Source organism: Marmota monax, unplaced genomic scaffold (genome assembly GCF_021218885.2).
Source record: "Marmota monax isolate L192 unplaced genomic scaffold, Marmota_monax_Labrador192_F-V1.1 WCK01_AAM20220418_F8-fsc00124, whole genome shotgun sequence".
NCBI classification, from domain to species: domain Eukaryota; kingdom Metazoa; phylum Chordata; class Mammalia; order Rodentia; family Sciuridae; genus Marmota; species Marmota monax.
Genome location: NW_026692505.1, coordinates 1,469,362 through 1,488,991, shown reverse-complemented (window position 1 = coordinate 1,488,991; position 19,630 = coordinate 1,469,362). Strand labels below are relative to the sequence as shown.

The 19,630-nt window shown below is 39.9% G+C and overlaps 1 protein-coding gene across 1 annotated transcript in view; it reads left to right on the top strand.

Annotated features, from left to right (window-relative positions):
* The window catches only part of Gldc (glycine decarboxylase), an 86,236-nt gene that overhangs the window by 6,628 nt on the left and 59,978 nt on the right, over positions 1–19,630 (top strand). Inside the window, exon 3 of the mRNA XM_046445817.2 lies at positions 15,390–15,525. Coding sequence (XP_046301773.1) covers positions 15,390–15,525 — 136 coding nt within the window. The remainder of the gene's footprint in view (positions 1–15,389; positions 15,526–19,630) is intronic.

Here is a 19,630-nt window from a genome sequence, read left to right as displayed (position 1 = left end):
CCAGTGACTCAGGAGGCTGAGGCAGGAGGGTCACAAATTTGAGGCCAACCTCAGCAATTTAGCAAGGCCCTACGTAACTTAGTGAGACCCTGTCTCAAAAATAAAAAAGAAAAAGGGCTGGGGATGTAGCTCAATGGTAGAGATTCCCTAAGTGCAATTGCTGGAAATAAATAAATAAATAAACAAATAAATAGATTCCAGATGCCATGAGAACCTTGAATAAAAAATGGGTTGTAGGGGCTGGGGATGTGGTTCAAGCAGTAGCGCGCTCGCCTGGCATGCGTACGGCCCGGGTTCGATCCTCAGCACTACATACAAACAAAGATGTTGTGTCCGCCGAAAACTAAAAAGTAAATATTAAAAAAATTCTCTCTCTCTCTCTCTCTCTCTCTCTCTCTCTCTCTCTCTTAAAAAAATAAAAATAAAAAATAAATAAAAATTCTTTAAAAAAAATGGGTTGTAGCTCAGTGGTAGAACACTTGGCTAGGAAATGTGAGGCATTGGGTTTGATTCTCAGCACCACATAAAAATAAATAAATAAAATAAAGTTATCGTGTCCATCTACAACTAAAAAATATTTTAAACAATGTCATGATTATTCAGAAATGGTGTACCATTGGGTGTGAAAATAGGAATTTCAGAAATGGCGGTAGTAGTTGAAATACATATTTTGTTAGAAGCAAAGATGATATTTTTGCATTGACTTTTTATGTGTAAATGTGTTATACAAGCAGGGAAAACCTCAAAGGCTGTATTTCTCTGAGAAAAAGAAAATGGAATAATGCAACATGCCAGGCATAATTAGGGAAGCACTTGAGAATTGTTGCACTGTCATCTTTGCTGGAATCTATGAATAATGCTGTCAATCATTTGTGGAGAGTCAGGTAAATGTGAAAGTATTTCCTGACAGAAGTGGAGGGGTAAAAATGTTTACTTAAAAGAGATGAATCCTAAATCATAATCATTTCCCTCTTCTTAAAATTAGAATGCCAAGTTAGAAATCCAAGTCTTTATAAATCTAACCTTTAATATTAAAATAGTTGGTGTTTTCTTATTTTTTTTTTGGATATATTAAGGGTGCAAACATGCTGGCATATGGTGATGAGGGGCCAAATAGGTCATGCTTGTCAGGCAAAGAATATAAAATGTCAAATTTTTTCCTCTGCATCTTGTTAAAGGATCATGGAATTCATCCAGTATCGTCAATATAAAAACATTTTATATTTCAAAATTACAGTTCACATAAATTGTATAATTTTTTTAAGTTTTATTTTGTACTGGAGATTTAACCTAGGGACACTTTACCACTGACATACATCCCCAGCCCTTTTTGTGTTTTATTTTGAGACAGGGTCTCACTAAGTTGCTTAGGACTCACTGAGTTGCTGAGACTGGTCTTGAACTTGTAATTCTCCTGTCAGCCTTTGAAGTCACTGGGATTACAAGCATGTGCCACCATACCTGGCCTTAACATTATTTTTTAAAATTGATTCTCTTGGAAAAGCCATTGTTTAGGTTATCCTTTACTACATAAGAAATTACTAACAAATTTGATGGCTTAACTGGGCCTGATGCTGCATGCTTATAATCCCAGCTACTTGGGGGGCTGAGGCAAGAGCATCCCAAGGTCAAGGCTAGCCTGGGCAACTTAGTGAAACCCTGTCTCAAAATAAAAAAATAAAAAGGGCTGGGATGTGGTTCAGTGGTGGAGTGCCCCTGGACTCAATCCTCAGTACTGAAAAAAAAAAAAAAATTGATGGTTTACAACAATAATAAATATTTACTATCCTCAGTTTCTTGGCCAATAATTCAAGAGCAGCCTGTGTACAACCAGAGAAATGAAAAGTTGTGTTCCATTTGTGTAAAAATAAAATAAAATAAATTTTAAAAAAAAGCAGCCTAGCTTGTGGGCTCTGGCTTACAGTCTCTTGTTGGGATTGAAGTCTCTTAGGAGGGTAGAGTCTCTAGGGGGTTTGCAGTCACATGTTGGTGGATGCTCAGTTGAACTGGAGGATCCACTGCTGGCAAGTTGATGCTGGTTTGTAAAGTGGAGTGTCTTTAGTTCCTTAGACGGGTCTGTCTACAGGCTTTTGGGGTGTCCTTTCACCATGGTAGCTGGATGCCACAGAACCAGTGATTTGAGAAAGCAAACAGGACAGAAGCTATCCATCTTATGACCTAGCTTTAGAAATACCATAGCATCTCTTGTGCCATATTTCATACGTTAGTCAGCCAGAGTCTGACCTGCAGTCAAACGAAGAATTAGTTGTCACATTTTGAAGTAAGGAGTATAAACAAATTTGTAGGTCTAATTTTTTCAGTAAACTATCTTTTACAGCAGCTTTAGGTTCATGGCAAAAGTGAGCAGAGCATACAGAGATTTCCTATACACCTCTGGCTCCACACAAGCACGGTCTCCCTCATTATCAATATCTTCCACTAGAGTGGTACATTTTTTACAACTGATGGGCCTATACTAATACCTTGTCATCACCTAAAACCCACAGTTTACATTAGGGTTCAGCCTTAATGTTCATTCTAAAAGTTTGAATAACAGTGTAAGGACTTTTATTTATCATTATAGTATCATACCAAATAGTTTCATTTCCTTAAGAATCCTCTGCAAGGGGCTGGGGCTCACCGGTATGCACTTCCCTGGCGTGTGTGAGGCACTGGGTTCAATTCTCAGCACTTCATATAAATAAATAAAATAAAGGTCTATCAACAACTAAAAAATACATATAAAAAAGAAAAAAGAATCCTCTGCAAGCATACTTCTAAAACTATCACAACTATTGAAATTTGTACATACTCCATATCTTAAATTATAATGAATTTTATATAATTCTAAAAATGTTCCTTGAATCAAAATGAAATTATTTACTCTGAACTGTAAGTGTGGAATTATCCTTGGGATTATTAAAGTACATAGGACCATTTGCCCATGCATGAAATGCCATAGACTACAAAGCTTTATGGTTTTTGCATGGCATTTGCCATCACCTTTATGAGCAGGTGAGTTTCTGTTACCAAATCTGCTTCTACAGCTTCCTCCTTCTGTTTCCATTCCACATTTATTGAGAGACTTATGGAAGTACTGTTTTAAAAACTGGCTATGTAAGAGTAAGGAAGTAAAAGATAATAAAGATATGGTCTTGGACTATAGGTCATATATGATAGGGAGACAGATATTGAATAATGCTATGATTCTGCAGATGGGATCAATACTCTGGCTGAGGCTAAGGCATCAGCAGAGGAATAGAAGTATGTGAGGATGTGGGTATTTTAGGAATGTTGAATACACCATGTGAGTAGACTGTTAAGTTGCAGAGGGGCGTTGAAGGTATGGGGCCACAATCTGGAGGGCTCAGAGCTGTAAAGGATTCCACCCACCTAAGTAATGTGGAGACTTTAGAAGTTATCACAGCCATCAGTAGGATTCAGCCTAGCCATTTCTCAGAGTGCAGAGTTTTGCTGAGTGCCTCTGAGATCGGAGGCAGAGAAACAGCTGAGAGATTTTTGGCAAGTTTAGATGTGATATATTAAATGCTCATTAGTTCAGTCCCATAGGAAGCAGACACCAAAAATAAAGTTAGTTACACAAGACATTTATTGGCAATGGCAGCAGGAGAAGACAGAGGAGTACGCAGACTAATGCAAGTCTGACCCTGGTGAGAGGTGAGAAAGATGGAAGAGAATTGGGCAGAAAAAGTCTTACCCTGATGCACAAATCTAAGAAAAGTTCATTTAGGCCAAGAGTTCTTGAGTTAAAGCAACCCGCCTGAGAAGTCTCATGTCTCGCAGGAATGAGTCTGCATTAGTTCTCCTTCTGGGCTTTGTCAATGGCTAGGGACAGTCTTTGGGAAGTATGGCTCCAGTACAAACATGGTGGTTGATCCAGAAGGGCAATAATTAAGACTGTCAATTTCCAGTATGAGTGTTTTGTGGTTGTGGCAATGTCATTAACAGGGAGAGAACAGGGTCCTAGAGAAAGGAGAGATCAAATTCTTAAGCAGAATTAGATTTTTGGTGCTCTTGGAGCATTTGGAAAAGTTGGGGCAAGAGTCTGAAAGTAGAGTTTAGAGCTCAAGAGAAAAGAGATGAAATTGCAGACTTAGTCTTTTGAATGAGTCCATGGAAATGAGTGATATTACCCAGGGATGGAGTGTAGGGAAGAAAGACAAAGTTGAGATGTTAGCAAATAGAGCATGTAGATGGATCAGTGCAGTCTGTGATCAAGTCATCAGGGTCAGGAAGGCACATTTTCAGCAGGGAAGTGAGGACCTAGTGCTATATTCTGGACTTTTCTTAGATACAGGAGGGAAGAAAGTCTACATAAAAACACGAGGACTCTCTGAGAAGGGAGGAGTTGAAAATCTGCCTGATGATCTTGCTGCAGAGGGGCAGGAAGGGTGAGACTGAGCATTAGAAAACAGAAGAGTTTCAGAAGAGCTATTGTGTGTTATCTGGGTGGTAAGAACATAGGTCAGCCTGCATGGAGGACCTGCTGAGATTGAATGGTTTGGATTTGTAAGGCTTGTCAGGGTCTCCTCTCCCTTATATTATTTAGTGATCTGGGAGCAGGAAGAGAGGAATGTGGTGATTGAGTTCAGCTGAACTTGAGTATTGGCAGATCCAGTGCCAAGGACTTCAAGGTCCGCTAGTTAGCTCAGGTCAGCTGGTTTGGAGAGAGGTGAGGCAGCCCCAGGTTGGTCCCTAGAGGGTCAGTGACCGACTCATGAGACATGGACTGAGGGCCTGAGCTGCTTATTGTGAATGATTCAGGAGCTTTGGGGCAGGTGCTGGGCAACAAGGTTATGAGCAGCTTACAAGCCGTTTGGGTTCTGATTTCTTTAGTCTTCTTTCCACCCTGACTTGCTTTAATGAGTCTCAGTTATATGATGAATGAATAACTTTGATCTGATTTTTGGCAGTTTATTTTACCTATTTAGCAGAGAATTTTATTTCGTTTATTTATTTTTATAGTACTGGGGATTGAACCCAGGACATTGCACATGCTAGGAATTCTACCATGAAAATATATCCACAATCCTCTTTTATTTTGAAACAGGGACTCATTAGTCAGGCATGGTAGTGTGGGGCCAGTAATCCCAGCAGTTCAGGAGGCTGAGGCAGGAGGATCACAGGTTTGAAGCCAGCCTCAGCAACTTGGCAAGGCTGTAAGCAACCTAGCGAAACCCTGTCTCAAAATAAAAAAAAAAAAAAAAAAAAAAAAAGAAGGCCTGGAGATGTGGCTAAGTGGTTAAAGCACCCTTGTGTTCAATCCCTAGTACCAAAAAAAAAAAAAAAAGAAGAAAAGAAACGGGGTCTTAAGGCATGGCATGCCTGGCCAACCCCCGAATTTTTTTTTTAAACAAAAATTGCACACTGAGAACTTTTGTAAGAATTCTCAATGCTTGCTCAACATACTAACTGACTAAACAATGAGAAAATAAAAAATCTCTGGAAATCTGAAATTATTGTAAGCACTGTATTTTTTGAAAAATTTTATAAATAGCAGCAGGTTTCCATTTATAAATGTTCCTCTGAAGCCTTTACTTTAGGGATGCAGTTGAACCAAATGTGAGAACAATATGTTTTATTTATCATATGGAGTATGTGATGGGTGAATTATTGCAAAAATTGATCTATCTGTTTGTGAGACTTTAGGTGAATTTTCCTTGCAACACATCGATTCACCTGTTTTCTGAGCACTTACTATGTGCCTGTCAACCCAGGATGCCTCTGTTCACAGAGAGAATACAATTTACATGATGAGATTCTGGATTGAACTACTGATTTCTCCATAGGACTAATCTTATGATCTATAAAAAAATATCATTCCTTCTAGCAGTGTAAGTTGTTGGAGTAAGGCTCTTAGAACATGTTCTTCCTTAACAGTGTGCCCATGGGTAATGAAGAGGAAAAACAAGTATTCCACTGATTCTCATTTCAAATTAACCTTTTGGCCTGATTACATAGGTTATCTGATGTCCCAGATAACTATTAATTGCAACATTTCTATGTATGTTTCTTTAAAATAAACATTCAGGGCTGGGGGGTGTAGGCCCTGGGTTCAATCCTCAGTACTGCAAACAAAATAAAACAAAGCAAATAATAATAATAATAATAATAGATTAAAGGAAGAGGGGTTGTAAAGGAGCCTCCCACAGAAAGGAATAAGATTCAAAGGAACAAAATGACAGACATGATGCTCCTACTTGTCCACTGAGGACGCTGCTCTAGTGATCCTATAACTAGAAGGATCTTGAAGTTGTGGCTTTTGAGTGAGTAGGACAAGCTGTATGACTGCTTACTTTATGCTGACCCTTGAGGGACCAAAGAGCCATTAAAAACACAGAGGAGAAGTACCTCAGCTGCTTTTGGGTAGTGGAGATGTCCTAAGGAAGGTTCTAGTTCCTAAGAGTCATGAAGGACTGAGTCATATGATTTATTATTTATTTTATTTTTTTTGGTACCAGGGATTGAAGAGAGGGGCACTTAACCACTGAGCCACAACCTCAGGCATTTTTTATATTTTATTTTGAGACAGGGTTTTGCTAAGTTACCTAGGGCCTCACCAAGTTGCTGAGGCTGGCTTTGAACTTGTGATCCTCCTGCTTCAGTCTCCTGAGCTGCTGGGTTACAGGCGTGCACCACCGGCCCTGGCTTCATATGGTTTATTAATTGGCTGAGCAAGAAAGAAGATGGGGAAGATCGTGGCAGGTTGGGGTGAGGAGAGTCCATGTGGTGCTCCTGCCTTGGCCACATTATCACACATGCTGCTTCTCTATCAGTCTCCAGTTTTCAGTTTAAAGTCTGCATTCTACACTGTGCAGATCTTATGGTTTGGTTTGGCTTCCTGGAATGAACAAATTCTGTGATTGAACAGACTTTGGTTATGAAACTCTTCTCTGCTCATGGGGGAAAATTGACAATAGGATACATGGGCTGTGGAAGTGGGCTTAAGCCAGGTGGTTATGGGGGAACTAAAAAAGTATTGTAAATAATCAGGTGAAATAAAGGAAAGGCTAAGCATTAGGTTGGAATTTATACCCAAATTCTGGCTTCTACTCAGAAAAATCAGAAAATCTTAACTTGTGCTGTCATTCATAGCCTATTTATCTTGACTGATACCCGGACCCTACCCCCATGGTTTCCGGCACAGCTTCGAAGCCAAGGATCTGCATGTTGGCAAGAAAAATCTGCCAAGGCGGTCTCTGTCCTCACATTCTGGTCCCAGATTTCCTCTTTAGTCTCTGGCAGAGAAAGGCCTTTCTCAAACTGGTGACATTGTCTGGGCAAATTCAAATATGAGTTTGTTGGTTTTTGGTCCTGATGATTTCCTTGGAGACCTATTCCTAGTATCTTGCCAAGTGCATGAAGAGCAAGGAACGGAAGGGAGGCAGGCTGTGACGCTGGCTAGAGGCTGCTCTGTGCAAGACACTGCTGGCTGGGCTGCCCAGGAAACGCCAGAGTCAGGGAGTGACAAGGCTCTCCCACCGGGTATTTCCCAGGTGGTGTTTCATTCTAGGCATAACATTATAATTTATTTAGGTACCAGGGATCGAACTGAGGGGTGCCTAACCATCGAGCTGTATCCAAGCCCTTTTTGTTTTTATTTTGAGATGGGGTCTCGCTAAACTGTTTAGGCCCTACTTAGTTGCTGAGTGTGGCCTTGAATTTGCAATCCTCCTATCTCAGCTTCCAAAGTCTCTGGGATTACAGGTGTGTGCCACCACACCTGGCTTAGTTTTTGAGAAATAGTATAGACACATTGTCCAAAACTCAAAAGTACAAAAAGATATACAGGGAAAAGTACAACTTCTTCCCATTTCTAATCTTATTTTTTTTTGGTGAATTGTCTTAGAGATGTTCTGTTCAAATAGCATGCATATATATTTATTCTTTTAAAAATATAATGATAGCATACTCTATACATTGTAGAATGTTAGCCATAATAATCTTAGATTGTTATAGAAGAAAAAGTGAAGCATGGATACATTTTACATATAATTTAGGCAAAAAAAAATTATAGTAAGGTTGTATTTGGGGTAAAGAGTTAAGGATGGGGAATAAGTGTGTATGTGTGTTTAGATTTAGCACATATCTCCACTCAGCCTGCCTGTCCGTTTCAATGACATTGTATAGTTCTTATGCAAATTCTCATATATGGGCAATTAAAAATTACCTCTAGCAAGGCATCAAGTATTTAATAGTTAAATTGATTTATTTCTGTTAGAAAGTATTTATTTAGGGGCTGGGGATGTGGCTCAAGCAGTAGCGCGCTCGCCTGGCATGCGTGAGGCCCGGGTTCGATCCTCAGCACCACATACAAACAAAGATGTTGTGTCTGCCGAAAACTAAAAAATAAATATTAAAAAAAAATATTAAAAAAAGGAAAGTATTTATTTAGCGTAGTTATCTTGATATTTTAGGCAGAAGTGGCAAGGAAGTTGCTTCTAGAAAGACTTCTAGAATTATATAAGGAAGAAGGAAGTATTCATTCTGAATTCTGAGAAGCAGGAGCAGTACAAGTCATCACCTGTGAATTCTTAGGAAGCAATGCTGAGAGGCCACTGAACTCTGTTCCTAGTACATTAGGACCAGAGCATTATGCAATGCTCTGAGGCAGAGGAGTAAACAAGGTCAGAAGCAGGTGCTTGTTCCACAAGGAAGGAACTTACTGCTTAGGTGCCTGAAGGATTGCTAGACTCCCTCCTGGCTGGGAGTACACAGTGTCTGACTGCCCTGCAGGACTGTCAGCAAGCATTTGGAAAATGACAACTTGTCTCCAAGTAGTTCTATTTTTCAATTTCCCCCCCCCCACACACACACAGTTTGTTTGTTTGGTACAACATGGTTGTACATAATGGTGAATCTGTGGTTGCATATTCACACATGCACATAATATAACAATATAATTTGGCCAATATCATTTCCCAGTATTTTCCTTTTCTTCTCTCCTCCCTCCCCCTGTTCCCTTTCCTCTATTCATCTCTCTTCCAAGTAGTTCTTAGTAGATGCTCCTTTTCTTAATCTCTCTCATTTTCCCTTGGTTAGTTTCATCACAGTCACATTCAAGAAGATAGTTATAGGAATCAGACCTGTGCCCAGGAGCAAGCTATTTTTGTCAAGTTGGAAGGAAAATTGTAAGGAATGTGCATTCGTGAGGTTGGCTCTAGGGGGTAGTCCCAGTCTTCTTTTTCCTCTTCCCTTTGTACACACAGCTTCCTTGGGCTGTGCTGCCTGGGGGTTGGATGGCACAATTGCTTCTTTATAATGCTTCTCTTACTAGGTAGGGGAAAAAGGCTGCCACTTTGGGATTAAGGATTCTACACTGTTTTCTCTAGCAAGAGAGTTCTTTTCCACTGGAGAAAATAAGTGATAGTGGTGGGCATTGTGTGCTAGAATTTTGAGTTTTATTTAGACCTGATCATACTCTAGAACTTACTAAGTTCAATTTCAAGTAAGTTCAGCAAGTAGAAATCTGATTGTGGACCCCCGCCCCCCATATCATTGCTATTTGGGTATCACTTATGATTATAACTGACTCTGGGTTCCTAAATTCATCATTTGACTCTTCTGCAGATTTGACCAAAGTGAGATTTCATGAGTGGGTTTGAGCAATGGCAACCAGTGAACAAATATTTGAAATGATTCAGACACTCACTAGGCTGGTGTTTGGAAAACTCTTTTTTTTTTTTTTTTTTTAATTGTGTAGATGGAGGAGCCTGCAATCTTAAGATTCTTATCATGGAAAGGAGAAATTTCACTCTGTTCATCATGTCACAGACTGTCCTGGCTTCTAGCTGTGGAGCTTGGACATGATAAAGAATGGGTAAATTAATGGCAAGGGCTTCTCACACTGTTCACGCTTTAGGAACCTTGACCAGGTACTTGCCCTACTCCTGTTGGCTCCAGTGTCTATTAGCTTGGTGTACAGGGGACAGCTTATTCTCTTCACACTCTTTTCTCAACCCAGATAAAACTGAGCATGAAGATCAGGCTATGATGAGGTCACATTGGGGGAAATAAAATGCATATCAATCCCAATCTGGAGAGTCAGGAGCATCAACACATGCTTGAAAAGCTTGGTTGGTGCTATAGGGACTAGGGTTGTATCTTTATGGGATTAGAAAGTTCTGTGTCTTAGCTTGACCATATTCTTTTTTTTTTTTGATGTGAACAGCAAAGAGGTGTTTATTGCGAGCTAGCTGGGTCCTCCGCACGCACACATAGCAACTGGTGACGCTGAGAGGCCCCGAGCCCAGGGTTTGTAGCAGTTTTATACACTCTTTGGGGAAGGCAGGGACTTCGCATACATCATAGCATCTCTTAGCAAATCATCACACACTGAGGGAAAATCAAATAACAACTCTAAAACATGATTAGCACAGTCACTGGTGGGAACAAGTTGGGTAGGGGTGATTGGTTACTACAAGAGGGTGATTCATTTGAACTGATTGGCTGTTCGTGCTGAACTACATGGTTTCCCAACACGTTATCAACCACCATAAACTACTGGGAGGGTCACCTGGCCTCCCAGGTATTTCCCTGTCTCATGCTGATTGGTGGCTGCTAGGGGGTTGCTATGGATCCTCACATAGCCTGACTGAATCAGGGACACCTGGCGCAGCAGATCTCTCCTGTTATTTGTAGATAAGCAACTTAGCAGGGTGGGAATGTGCCTAGGAGTGTGACCATATTCTTGATCTTATCTGTAATTAACTTTTTTTCATTTATGCTTATTGGCTTTTAAAATTTTCAGGGTTTTTGGGGTTTTTTTTGGCTTGATAGTGAGGATTAAACCCGGAATTACTCTACCACTGAGCTACATCACTAGCCATGTCTCAGTCTCCCAAATAGCTGGAATTACAGGGTGAACCACCATAACAGGCTCAGGTGTTTTATTCAAGTGCATAAGACTTCAGTAACTGCTGTAAGGGATGCTGATTTATATCTTGAACTAATGTGGAATGTGCTAATTCCTGGCATGGTGTCTTTTCTTCCTTGCTATTGAAGGCATGGGGGCAAGGCCGGACAGGGGCCATGTGGTAGGAGATTACAGAAGGAAGGGAGATAGGAATTGGCTTCTCTGTCGTCTGGAACTCTTCACCTTTGCTTATCTTTGTGGACAGTTCTGTTGGGGAGTATGAGGCAACAGTTTTCTTTTACAAGGAAAATTCGGACCTCTCCACTATTCCAGTTGAGAGGCTGGGGTCTCCAGAAATTTTCACACTTGAGTGATATACCTAAGCTTTTCAAAAGGCCAATTAGCATAAATGAAGAACAAAATAATTAATTTTAAAGATGCAGAAGCATAAAAATGGACAATATTGAGACACAGGAGTTTCTAGCTATGAGAGCTCCAAAAGGAAGATCTTGGAGCAGAGGGCAGTGTGAGGCCCAAGAAAAGCATTTCCTGTGCCCCTGGGTTGGCTGTCCTTGGTTTCCCCTTTCTGAGGTTCCTCTTAATTCACCTGTGATAGTCTGAGTTTTTAAGGGGGCGGGGAATTGAAAAGCTTTCAATCTCTGAAAGAAAGCATAACAGAAAAAGTTAAATATGAGAAGCCAGGCTTGTTGACCCTACCATGTCTATGCTCTGTTCCACCACTCTGAAAACCCTCTTCTAAGTGGCAGGTGCCCTCCTAGTTCCTGTGCTATCTGTCCAGTGAAGAAACAGGGCTATCTACCCTGTCCTCTCTACTAGTCTTGAGAGTCTGGTCTTGTGGAGCTAGGGTGGTGCCCTGCCTTCTAGGGACGTTTGTGTGTGTGTGTGTGTGTGTGTGTGTGTGTGTGTGTATTTCCACCAATATGAAAGATAGTTCCTATTTGGGGTCTATAAGATAGACAGATCTCCCTCCAAGAGAAAGGATCTTGCGTCTCAATGGGAATTTGTACACACAGCCAGAGCTACTATTAAAGAAGTAGAAAACAAGACTGTAGTGAAGAGGGACAGTTTACAGGCAAAATCAAAACAACCCATTTGAGCACCTACTCATGAGGAAAGAATGGGAGACTTTTTGCTGAGGAAGCAGAAGACTGGTATCTTGTGTCCCCAGAGGGAAGAGATCTGGGTTTGGTTTTAGTTTAGAATTCTCTTGATTCCAGCTCCTGTCACCTCCTTGACCTCCTGACTTTGAGTCTTTGAAGTGCAATTTTCAGATATTCTGGCTTAATGAGGGATCATAATCATGGCTCTTGGCATAAAGCCCAATTCCTATCTCTGAAGTCCCATATGTTCTCATGGGACAGGAAAAGGGGGAAGGAGACTCCTGTACTGGAAGAATCATGTTGGCAGCTTAACTATGAAAACTTCTGATCTAAATAATCCTTTTGGCTCCTATCAAATATATTTGAGCTATTTCTAATTATGTCACCTACATTAGATTGTTTTCCTCCAGGTATGGGGCAAGTTAAACATCAGCCACTGAGTTGGTTATGTGAGCTCGGTCAGTTGAGGAACACCACAACTGCAAGACCCCTTTGCCTCTCCCACGTTAGGCTGTGAGAAGGGTGGGCAATGCTCAGGGCAGATCTTTGGGATGGATAATTGGCTCTGACATCTGGCCAAGTTACACTGAGGAGCTAGGGGGAAAGCACTGCACTTTTCTATATAGATTTTTAATACATTCCAGAAACGTAACACCAGCTGTCTTGTGCCAGTGGATACGAAGATTGTTTTTAGGGAGTGAACATACTATTTGGGTTGATTACTTTGCCAGTAGAATCTTAACAATGTAAGGAATGTCTGGCAAAATGCTGGAGTTCACCAAAGCCTCTGAGTGTGATTTGACCAGACAGAGGGTTCAAGCACAGAGCAGCCTCTGTGGAAAATGGCTGATAGAACTGTCTATATTAATTTGCCAAGACTGACATAAAAAGGGACCTCAAACTGGATGGCTTAAACAAAAGAAATTTATTCTCTCATAGTTCCAAAGACTATAAAGGCCAAAATTGAGGTGTTGGCAGGGTTGGTTCTATTGTGGAACTCTAAAGGAGACTTTTTTGTATATTTTCTGGTCATAGCTGGCAGTCCTTGGCTTGTAGAAGCATCACTCCAATCTCTGCTTTTATCATAACATGCATGGCATTCTCCTTGGGTCCATGTCCCTGTATTAAAATTTCCCTCTTCATGTAAGGATACCAGTCATTGGATTAGAGATGACCCTAATTTAGCACGATCACATTTTAAATTGATTGGATCAGCAGACTCAATTTCCAAATAAGGTTACATTCACAGATACAGAGAATTGGGATTTCAGTGTATCATTTTGTGGGACACAATTCAACTCACGATATTCCTCTTAACCATTTCCCTCCGGGACTGTTGCCTATCCTCTGACCTCATCTCCCTCTGTCCAGGGTCTTCCCCCCATGATCTTTCTACACCATCAAAAGAATGATCTTTCTATAATGTTGAAAAAAATTATATTATTCTTTTGCTTGAAAATATTCTCTGACTTCTTAAATCTGTACTCTTGATTTGACAAATTCCTTTATTCTATTCTCATTTGAGAACTGGACCCTTTGTCCTTATGGCATAATGTGGGGCAGGGACCAGACCTCTTGCACAGGATCTTAATTGAACCTGGCTTTGCCTGCCAGGCACTGCTAATTAGTCTCCCCTCCTACTGGGCTTCTGGATCACTCTGCTCCTTACATTACTTGGGAAGTAATCTAAGTAATTACTTGGGGTTTCTTGCATGATTGTTCCTACAGATGCCTTCCTTGTCTTTCTCCTCAGGTCTTAGTTATTATTGTATTTTGATTTATTTCCTAAGCTTTCACTGAAAGAAGGCAAGATAGACCTCCATAAGGCAGTTGGGTTATATATACTCATGAAACTAGTAACTCACAAAGTTGTCTTTCCTTAATCTACTGTGGTAATGTGACACACTGCTTATGAATTTATTTCTGTATGTGTGGTGGAGGGTGACAGTGTTTTCATTCAGGATAAAAATATATTGATGAAAACAATATTGAGAGATAAAACACTGTGAAGCCTCTTCCTAGCCGTTTTGCTGACTTGATTTTGATGTGCCTACATTTTTCTGAGATGGCAACAAGAAAATCAGTCAGTTCCAGGGATTAAGTGACTGAATCCCTAGGAAGATTTTAAGGATACGTACATTTGCTAAACAGTTAAATTTAGTAGCATGATCTATTTGCAGAGGGACAGAAGTCTTGTTCAGTGGGTTAAAGTGTGGGATCCAGAGTTAGAGACTGGATTGGTAATCCTTTAATTTAAATCCATGTGACCTCAGGGAAGTGGTCCTCTTTAAGCCTTTGTGTACTTCCTGGCAGAGTTCATGTTCAATAAATCACCGGTGCCATTATTATTTTGTTGATTTTCATACGAATGACCTACATCTGAGAATTTTATAAGTTTTACTTGATAAAATGGAAATGCTGGGTGGCAATGCTTGTAGGTCTTTTATTTTAATTGATATTTCTTGTTGAGTGATGAGCCCTTCCAGTGACACAAAGGGAAGTGTTTGATTCAGTGGAAGAATTGTAGAGAAAATGTAACCTATGTTTTTAAAAACTGCAACCTTTCCTGCTTGCAGAAAGTATAGACAATTTAAAAGGAAAAACAGTGAGATAGAATTTTTATTTAGATTAAATATAACAAACATGGAAGGCAGAAAGAATAAACCCGGAATGAGGCAAGAGTTAAACTTGGTCAATTCTGCAGGTATGGTGGCACATATCTAGCAATTCAGGAGGCTGATATGCAAAGATCACAGTTCAAGGCCAGTCTCAGCAACTTAGTGAGACCCTCTTTCAAAATAAAAAATAAAATGGTCTGGGGATGTAGCTCAGTATAAAGCACCTGTGGGTTCAGTTTCTAGTACTCAAAGCAGGGGAAATTGATCAATTCTGGCAAACAAAGAGCACCCCCCCCAAAAACAAAACAAAACAATAACAACAACAAAACAACTTACTATGAAGGGCCAACCTTTAGGAAAATATGAGTGCTATTTGGTTGGTTTTTATTTGCTTGTTTGCTTTTTATGGGGATTGAACCTTTACCAGTGAGCTACATCCCTGTTCTTTTTTATTTTTTATTTTGAGTCAGGGTCTCACTAAGTTGCTGAGGCTGGCCTCAAACTTATGATCCTCCAGCCTCAGCCTTTTGAGTCTCTGGGATTACAGGTGTGCACAATCATACCCAGTCTCTCTCCCTCTCCCTCCCCCACCCCTCTCTCATTTTTAAAGATTTCCACATATAGTACCTAGAGTTGGTTGGATAGATGATTATATTTTCCATATATCTGTTCTCCTCATTTAACTATTCAAACAAAATGAAGCTTTTAAACTGTACTTAGCGTTCCCTTCTGAGACATTTTCTCTTCTAACATTTCTTTCTTTCCCACAATCAGGTGAAAATGAAATCCTTGCAACTCTGTGTGCCATTTCCAGCAAAAACCAGATTTGGAGATCGTATATTGGCATGGGCTATTATAACTGCTCAGTGCCACAGACCATTTTGCGGAACTTACTGGAGAACTCGGGATGGTAATGTATCTCCTGGTTACAGAACAGGAATACTCTGATCTGCCTGATTCTTCCCATCCTCCTCCTTTCCCCAAGGTGCCTCAAGCCCACATGCTGACACCTAGACCCTGATACTGTCTCTAAGCTCCAGGAACCTACCTGATTTCTCTGACTGGGAAGTCTCCTTGCTCAAGTGTTGAGTAAATAGAAGCTTCTTCCTGCTTTTATTCCCATAACATCTAGCACTGTAAATTGCAGATGCTGATAGTGACTTTATCTCTGCAACTTGGTTTCTGCGTGCTGTCTTTGAGCAGGACATCAAACCCACAGGTGGTAGACTCAGGGCTTTAGTCCTCTTTGGAGATCCTGGAACTTTAAGCTAGGTCTAAGCTTCCTCAGTGAATCAGTGTTGGTGTCCAGGAGAGAACTCATTGGGTTGTCTTCTCTCAGAATTTGAAGGTCACAGATAATCATTCCTTCCACCCCTCCCTACCCCATATCTGGATTCGTGACCAAATGAAAATGAAAAGACAATTGTTATATAAATGAAGATCATGATATTTGTTGATTACTTAGCATTTCATTGACAAAGAGAGCATGTGTATTCTGTGGATAGGCTCTTCTTGAAAAGACAAGAGAAAGGCCTGGGTTGTGCATACTTGTTACTTGCTCCAGTTACCTTACCCCTCAGATGAGTCATTCTGCTCTTTAGGGGTCTGCACAATGAATGCCTGACTGTGCCTCATGGCCACTCTGGCTCTCACTGATGGAACACCCTGAATGCACTTTTACATTTGAGGAACAACTTGGAGGCCTCTTTCATGCCCTCTTTGTTGTCTCCCATTGCTGAGTGCTAAAAGTCATAAAGAGCCAGAGAAGTTTACATCCCAGTGCTAAACAAGCAAATACCTTGGTCATGTCCTGCCAGGCAGAGGCCACGCCTCCAACAGTGAATGAGGACAGATGAGGGCAGTTGCTGCTTCTGTCTCTTGGGAAATAATGGCTAACCATGTAGAAAGGAGGGCAGGGCCCTCTGTGCCTCCTCTTCGGATTGGTGACATTTTATAAGCTAGAATATTTGAATTGAAACTTTATTTCAAGTGAAGGCTTAGTCCAAAAGGAAGCTGTCTACTTGGGAATATAGGTGTATACTTATTCCCAGTATAAAAACAGAGCTAATATGCAGTTGGAGAGATGGTGATGATTCCTAGGTGTTTTGTTTGTTTCTGTAAGAAATAACTTTAATTTCTAGTAGAACCATTATTATGTGAGGACAGAATAACTGGTTGCTTCTGCAATTCAAATGTATTTATAACAAGATACAGAGATTATCTTTCAGATTAACATATATAAAATCAACTTTAGTAAATGGCAGATCAAGGAATCACCTCAACAGGATCTTTTAAAATTCCAAAGTTCATTTAAAATTGACAAATCTTAAAATTTTGATCAATACTTTGTATTTTTTATCTGCTTTTATCTAAGTATCACTGTCACCTGGCAGGTGAGAGTGCTTTGTCCTAGTGTTATCTGTGTCACATCTTTATAGGAGCCAGATCTGTTGGCACAATCATACCTGCATTGCTATGCCTGCATGTAGTTTTTAGTTTCAATATGCTCCACTTCTTTATTAATAACAGGAAGACAAGACCATCTAAGAACTCGTTTTTCTGCTTGGGGTGTATATGTGAAGGTGTTTGCATTACTGAGGGCTTCTTTTCCACTGTGATACTGGTAAAAGTTTGAATGGTCAACTCCAAGGCTGACTTCAAAAGCAAATGGCCTGTCTCTCTGCTGCCCTTAAAAAACAGAACAACAACAACAAAAAACCTTCCAAAGTTCATGAATGGGCAGCAATTTTCCAGCTGTCTGAGTGCTGGCCTGCAGCCTTTGCTCTTGGTGGCCATAGAGAATATTCACCATATGGCTCTCTGGTTGTGAACGAATGTGTTCGTTTACTTTAGAAGCAGCCAGCGTTTGAGGGGGAGGCAGTGTTTTGTGTGCCTTTCAATTTCCATTTTGGGTGCATATTAAATATTGTTTCTTTCCATTCTCTGAAAGCTAATCTGAACCAGAGAGAGATACTGCACCCTACCAGCACTGATAGGGAGGGCTGTGCACGCGTGGGTGGTGGACTTCACATTATCATCCTTCTGAATGGTTTCCATAGAGATGGAACCAACAAATTCCGGTGACGTGAGGTGAAAATAAATGGGCAACACAGCCTCAAGAATACAAACATTTAGGCCCTTAAAAGAAAATTTATATCAAATCTAGAGTTTGTTTTATGGGGTCCTCTGTTCCAACTTTTCAACTGCTGATAACATGAGTAACTAATATCATCAGTAACATTCACATTTTCTTTGTGGCTTTCTGTTTTATGTAATTTTGGTACCAGGATTAAAATGAGAGACACTCTCATTTTAATGTTTGTCTTCATGCAAACCCCCACTACTTCCCTTCCTTCCAGTTCTAAAAGAAAGTCACAGCCAAAATGATAGAGAATACTAATTCATTTGAATAAATGTTAATGTCATGTTGAAAATATCAGACATCCTATTTGAGCAGAACTAAAAGCTTTCTTGGATAGGCAGATACTTTTGAAATATATATTAAAATACATACAGAAACCAACTGAATTAATTAGTCAAGACATAGACATTATGGACCACAGACACATTTTCTTTCTTCTTTTTTCTTTTTTCCCTTTGCTGTGCTAGGGATTGAACCCAGAGGTGCCATTCCACTGAGATGCATCCTAATACATCCTAGTTCTTTTTTTTTTTTTTTAAACATTTATTGTTTTAGTTGTAGGTTGACACAATCCCTTTATTTATTTATTTATTTTTATGTAGTGCTGAGGATCGAACCCAGTGTCTCACACATGCTAGGCAAGCGCTCTACCTCTGAGCTACAACCCCAGCCCCATCCTAGTTCTTTTTATTTTTAATTTTGACACAGGATCTACCAAGTTGCTGAGACTGGCCTTCAATTTGCTATCCTCCTGCCTTAGCCTCCCAGTAGCTGGAACTAAGGCGTGCATGCCTCTTTATATGGACTCTTAGAACACATGATTCTTACAGGCACATTAATTTTCTAAAGCCAGGGATTTAGAAGGCAACAATTATCAGTGTTCTTTTTCATTCGAAAGAATTTGCAATTACTAATTTACCAGTGCTGTTTGCTTGAATAACAATTGGGCACTATATTGCCATTTCCAAAATGTTTTATGTATGTGAATCTGATTTGAGTGTTGAGAAAAACCTTTGATATAAGTAGTTATCTCCATTGATGGCCAAGAGGAATCAGCTAGAGAGTTATTTGTCTGAATTCACAACTAGTAAGTTAAAGAATTAAAACTGAAATTCAGTACTATTACTACTACCTCCTTTTTTCCCCCCTGGTGGTGCTTGGGTTTAAACCCAGGGCCTTATATGTGCTAGGCTAGCACTCTACCACTGAACTATATCCTTAGCCCTTCTTATTTTATTTGTGGTGCTGGGGATTGAACCCAGGGCCTTATGCATACAAGGCAAGCACTCTACCAACTAAACTATATCTCTATCCCCTTATTTGATTTTTGAGACAGGTTCTTGTTAAATTGCAGAGGCTATCCTTAAACTTACGTTCTTTCTGCCTTGACCTCCCGAGTAACTGGGATTATAGGGGTGTGCCACCATGCCCTGTGCCCAGGTGTCTTAATACTAGATATAGGGAAATCTTTTGAGTCAATGTGCTATTTACTGGTGTACAGACAGGTATAAACTTTCTGGAGAGGAAGATGACGATATGTACTGAGAACCTTAAAAGTAATTATCAAATATGAATTAAAATTCTACTTCTAGGAATTTATTCGGAGGTAATAGACCTAGATAAGCTTGTTCACTATTATGCTATTTTTGATACTAAAATCAAATGTCATATTAAACTTGAAGGAACTTGTTAAATGTAAATTCATGATTGTTATCATTTAAATAAAATAAAAACATTTAATACCATAGAATAATTAGATTTTTGAATAATATGTAAAGTTGTTAAATTGTCTATGGAATAATGTTAACTGAAAAACAGGATATAAGAGTTTATGATGAATATAATCCTACTTTTACATATAAATATGATTATA